The following is a 5,973-nucleotide window of genomic DNA, read 5'->3' on the forward strand; positions in this document are numbered from 1 at the left end:
TGGAGTCAGTGAGCAAACGCAGCGCTGCGCTCCGGGCCGCCCGCCGCCGGTTCTCCTTCGCATAAAGGCGGAGGTGGCACCTGGAGGCCGCGCTGCCCCGGGTGTCCCCTCGGGGCCTCTCCCGCAGCCTCCCGGCCCGCAGCTGCCGCGGAGCGCTGTACCAAATGGCTGCTGTTGCTGCTTTCGCACGTGCGGGCACCTTCTGTCGGGTGGACAGAGGGCTGGGCCCGGCTTGGTCAGCAAGGAGTCTGTAAAGTAGTTTCACCCTGCTTTGATGTGTTCTTTACTGAGAAATCTCTGCCTTGACTCGTTTTAAAGGCAAAACGTAGGAAATAGAAATTACTCCCACAAGCCATATCGTGGCAGGGAGGCTCCTTTGGTCCAGAGCTCTCTGGTAACACAGTGTCATCTCTCCGTCTTTCCCAAAAGCGAATCAGACGGCAACCCCAGCACGGAGGATGAGTCCAGTAAGGGGCAGGAGGATTTATCCCCGCATCCGCTCTCTAGCTCGTCCGACGGAGTCACCAGCCTCAGCCTTCCCAGCCACATGGAGCCCGTCTACATGCAGCAGCTTGGAAACACTAAAATAGCCTTGAGCTCATCTGGTGTCTTGTTGAATGGGAACCTCGTGCCTGCCAGTAGTTCTCCTGTCTTTCTCAATGGTAGCTCTTTTCTTCAAGGACCCAACGGTGTCATTCTCAATGGACTCAGCGTGGGGGCTTCCCAGCCGGTGACTTTAAATTCACCCAAAACCACTTCAAGTGCTGTGAGCAATGGGGTGTCCATCACTGACATCATGTCATCTTCTTCAGAAGATGTGAAGGACTTCAAACTCCTCCAGGCTTCAGTCCCCAATACAGCAGCAGACACATTCAGCCCCAGCAACATACCGGTGTCCTTCCCGGGATTGATACCGAGCTCAGAAGTGAAAAGGGAAAGCACACAAACTGTTGCTTCCCAAGATGGAGGCTCTGTAGTTACTTTTACTGCTCCTGTCCAAATAAACCAGTATGGCATTGTCCAGATCCCCAATTCAGGAACAAATGGCCAGTTGCTGAACGGAAGCATCGGTTTTTCTTCTCTGCAGCTGCCTCCTGTTTCTGTGGCAGCTTCTCAAGGTAAAAGCTTTATTTGTTACAGGGAAGGCTGTGAGGAAAAATCAGAGTTGGGCACACATTACAAAGCTATAACGCTTTTTCCTTTAGTGCACTTTCACGTCCTGGCCCCAGCCACACACAGCACTTCACATCATTTGTCCCTTTTCCTTTCGTGTATATTCTTTTCACAGGTAGGCTGTGACGTGAGAGCTGAACTGCTTTATCAAGAGCAGGGAAGGAAGTCTGCTGCTTTACACTCTCTTCATTCCACGCTTTTTCCCCAAAGCCTGTGATATCAGTCTTTACAGAAATTTGTAAATTTCACACATTTCAGTAAATCAAAATACTCCCTGTGTGCCATTAAATTCCTTTTTTTTTTGAGAAAGTTTATAAAAATGAGAACTGCAGCAGCTGGAAACTGTTGCTGTTGTTGTTCTTGTGGTGGTTTTTTGGTTGGTTTTTGTTTTTTAACCAAACAATTTCATAAATAAATTTTAAATGACCATAGACACAACAAAACCAAGTCGCACTCATGCACTTCCTATCCCATAATTAAGAATGAATAAACTGCAGGAAAACAATAGGAATATGTAATAGCTTGTAGATAGAAAGTGCAGGGGGATTTGGGTAAAACTGCCCTCTGTCCAAGGGAAATATGTCATCACAGGCTCACGTGCCAAGTGTGCAGGCTCCTCCCTGAGTTTGCCAGGGTTTGTCTTAACAATGCCATACACTGAGACTTCTGGCCAGCCAGGAAGAAGCGTAGGGAATGCAGCAGTGGCTCTGCTTCATTATTTTGAAGCAGCTCAGATACAAAGCGGAACTGAACGACTTTGTTACTTATTAACAGCTGTATCTTTGGTTATGAAAATGATTAAACTTGAATGAATTGCTGTAGTTCCAGGACTGCTGAGTACTACACTGGTAATCGTATTGTTAGCTAATTTCAGTTATAGGAAGTTGACTGTTTTTTGCTGTTAAAACAGCACAGATAGGAATACTGAGGCTGCACAAATGCTTTTTAAACAGGTAGAAAATCATAAGAGCTGAAAATATGACTTTTTCCAATGAGTTTTGGTCACTGGAAGTTGTCGACAATTAGTTTAACCAAGATTAAAAAAGATAAGACACTGGTCTGAATACCACCTGCAATTACAAAGCTGTGTAATCCACGTGCACCAAGGCATAAGCTGACAGCTGGCAGCAGTGAGAAAGAAATTTGTGTTCCTGAAATATGGGACAATGGGAAGGTCCAAAATGCGTAATAAGTCACTCTCTAAACATTTTCCCCCATGGTTGAAAATATCAGGAGGTTGATCCACAGTATATCTGGTGCAGAGAAGAGTCAAGATCCACACTGGCTGCTTTGTTTTCTCTCCTTTTTTTTTTTTTCAACATGAAAAGGATGAATAGCTCCCACTATTCCAAGTGAAGTGCATTGCAGACTGAGTAAGCTACAGTAAATGATACGTTATTGCCAGGTAACTTCCAGTTGCCTCAGATTTATTATTCTGGTTTATATGTACAAGTAACGTTTTCCAGAAGATCATCATGATTTACAAGTGGAAATGAATGAGGACCTAAGGAGGACCTGAGGTGACATATGCTTCAGTGCTCTTATGAAAAATCTCACTATCTCCAGCTTTAGCCTCTTAAAATTACAATTATTAAAAACCTGTTGTGAAAGATGTTTAAAGGGGGACCCTGTCACAAGAGCCAGCATATCTTATTTTCGGGATGGTTACAATGACCACTTTCATGGTGTGTCCAGTAGAACCAAATTCAGATCTTGTCTGGCCAGATATTCTTGCTGTGCTTATCTAGGACATCACCCAAGCAGTCCAGTGGCTTTCAGAGAGGGTGGTTGGGGTGGCTTTACACCACTACACGGTCAGTGTAGGAGGGTTAGGCTTCTAGCAATATGTGATGAAGCACAATGAAAGGCAATATGTCTGTGTGCTTGGCTGACTGCATAGTTATCCTGGTAGAGGTTATTGTTGTTTGAACTTTCCTCCTGCAGGTTCACTCGGGTAGGTTCTGCCCAGCAATGGTGTATTTTATGTGACGTGTCTGAGCTTTCCCACACACAAGTTGTGATCTGTCTCTGAACTATCTTTAATAGCTTCTCATGCTTCTATTCTTAGATAGAAATCGAGTGGTGGCAGCTAGTGAGGGCCAAAGCACGTTCGTTTTAATCACATGGCTAGGAACTGTTTGCTCCTTAATGAGAGCGAGTCTGAAAGATACCTAATTTACCACAACTTTTATTTTCTCTTTCTAGATGCAGTTTCTATTAACAGAAGCTTTTATTTCTTCCTACCAATTTTTTTCTCACCTGTTGTAAACAGTGCTCTTCTGTGTCACATGGAATATGTTGTGTGTATGTACTTCTAACGTAGGACTGCCGAGGCGTCTCAGCAAAACGACCGCAGAGTTTTCTGACAGCTGTAATCTGTGTTTCCTTCTCTTTTGTTTCCCTTTCCCTAGATAACGTTTCGGTAAATTCTAGCACATCAGATGGAGGAACTTTCACAAGTGACTCTTCGACGGTGCAACAAGGAAAGGTTTTCTTCAGCCCCCTCGCTCCGAGCGCCGTCGTTTATACAGTTCCCAATTCAGGTCAGGCGGTGGGATCCGTCAAGCAGGAAGGACTGGAAAGAAGCCTTGTGTTTTCTCAGTTAATGCCGGTCGGTCAGAACGCGCAACTCAATGTAAACATGTCTTCTGAAAATATATCTAGCGGAGGACTGCAGTCCCTGGCCTCCTCGTTAGTGAATGTAACGCCCTCACATAATTTCTCCCTCACGCCACCGACTCTTTTAAATGCTGCAGAGCTGAGCTCTGGTATCTCTGAGAGCCAGTCCATGTCATCGCCCGTAACCAGTACCTCTACCGTGATATCTATCAGCAACACTAACTATGCAACTCTTCAGAACTGCTCCCTCATTACCGGTCAAGATCTGTTGTCCATTTCTACAGCACAGCCCGCACTTGGAGAAATCGTTTTTACGACCGGCGACCGCGTGAGCCATCCGTCTGCACAAGTACACCAGGATTTTGTCCGAGAGCACAGGTTGGTTCTGCAAGCTGTACCAGACGTCAAAGAGAATTTCTTGCCTAATTCGGAAAGCAAATCAACTGGCAATTTAATGATGCTGGATTCAAAATCCAAGTATGTTATGAGTAACATGGTTGACACGGTTTGTGAAGAACTGGAAACGGACAAAAAGGAACTTGCCAAACTGCAGACAGTTCAGATGGATGAAGATATGCAAGACTTATAATTTTGTTTCTTGCTTTCTGTTTCAGTAGATAAGACTCCTGTTGAGGCCCTAAGAAGCACCAAGTGGAGTGGCTTTTTTGTTGTTTGGTTTTTTTTGTTTTTTTTTTTAAGTAAAACAGAAGAACATTTAAATGGTCTGAATTGATGTACAGAGGAATCTCTGGCAACGGGTCTCGGTTGCCGCACTCGGTTTGCATGCAGTATTCTCTTTTAAGCAGATTAAAGGAGAAAGGAAACGCCAGGGGAAGTACCAAGCAAATGGGTACAGGTTTGGCTACTGCTACTGCGCTGATAACGTAACTAGATTCTCTGTAGTGCAACATACTATCAACAGTAAGTATACACTCCTAACAGTAGGTAGAAAGCAAAAATCTTGCTCTGGAAAGGTAGAAATGATGCAGTTGTTTTTGCTGTTTACTTCTAGTCCGTGGGCATTGAAAAATTTTTTAAGAACTCTAGACGATACCTCACAGGCTACTTTTTTGTTGTTGGAGGTTAAGAAACAAAACAAAACCCTAACTAATTTTGTTACTGGTGTGTTTGCTTTTTTTTTTTTTCCCCCCAGCAGGCTTGTGTTCATACCAAAAATCTCACATCAAACGTTGACAGGTTTCAAGGTGCTACAGTGTTTTGTCAGTGCACCAAAAAAGCATCATCTGAAACTCTAATTATGCAACTCGGAAGCTTTCTCTCCAGTATGAATGTAAATATTGTTTCAGTTCTTATCAAGGAGTTTACTTTTTTAATTAGTACAATGGATTTTATTTATGGTTTATGTTCCCTTTCACTTTAGACACAATGCATTGAAAAGGAAAACGTTTTCTGGCTGTTTAATTTATTTTTATTGTTTGAGCAGGAAGTAAACGTAGTTATTTCTGACAAGGTTTTACTTTTTTGTAGTTTTTCAAGCAATAGACTGTAAAAGTAAAATGTTAATCACACTGAAACTAGAAAATGAGCTCCCAGTCTCACAAACCCAGGAGGTCCCTGTCTCTACCCCCTCTGTCTTTGTGTTCAGGGGTTTTTTGTTTGTTTTGTTAGTAATTTGCAAATTAGTTGAACCTTTTTTCTTTGTGTATTTTTTATGGAATTCCATGTGCCTTTCTTCCTAGTGGCCTTATCTTTGTTACTAAAGCACAGTGGCAGGAGGAATAAAAACACTGACTTGCAAATCTCCGTCCTCAGGGCCGAATCCTGATGCCTTACTTTTGCAAGTAGCCCTGCTGACCCCAGAGTCCCTACTTGCACGAGTAAGAAGAGTTGAGTTCTTTTGGAAGAGTTGAGTCTTTTGGTCAGGCTGGGTGACATTGAATGGAGGTGCAGGGAGCTGGAGGCAGGAGGATTGTGCGGAGGGACCACGGCAGAGCAGTGCAGGAGGAAAGATCTTGGCTCTGGCCTTGGTCTGACGAGTGTGGAAGGTTGGTGGGCAGGCCAGGGAAGGGAGTCCCATGTTTCCCCACAGCCGTTGGCCCAGCAGCCCTTGTGGGAGGGCTTCAGCTGCTGCTCAGCAAGCAGGCCCCCATCCAGGAGTGCACTTAAGCGTGGATTTATAAATCCTTCCAGAATAAGCAGGGCGGGGGCCGGTGGTGGGAA

General features: G+C 44.4%; 1 protein-coding gene across 1 annotated transcript in view; it reads left to right on the top strand.

The window, feature by feature from the left end:
- SIX4 (SIX homeobox 4) overlaps nucleotides 1-4,704 on the top strand; it is a gene marked incomplete at its 5' end in the record, with an annotated part of 5,931 nt that extends 1,227 nt beyond the window's left edge. The window contains 2 exons of the mRNA XM_010712126.3: nucleotides 430-1,118; nucleotides 3,585-4,704. Of these exons, the coding sequence (XP_010710428.1) occupies nucleotides 430-1,118; nucleotides 3,585-4,381 (1,486 nt within the window). The remainder of the gene's footprint in view (nucleotides 1-429; nucleotides 1,119-3,584) is intronic.
- Nucleotides 4,705-5,973: the final 1,269 nt, after the last annotated feature.

Source organism: Meleagris gallopavo, chromosome 5, assembly GCF_000146605.3.
Source record: "Meleagris gallopavo isolate NT-WF06-2002-E0010 breed Aviagen turkey brand Nicholas breeding stock chromosome 5, Turkey_5.1, whole genome shotgun sequence".
NCBI lineage: Eukaryota > Metazoa > Chordata > Aves > Galliformes > Phasianidae > Meleagris > Meleagris gallopavo.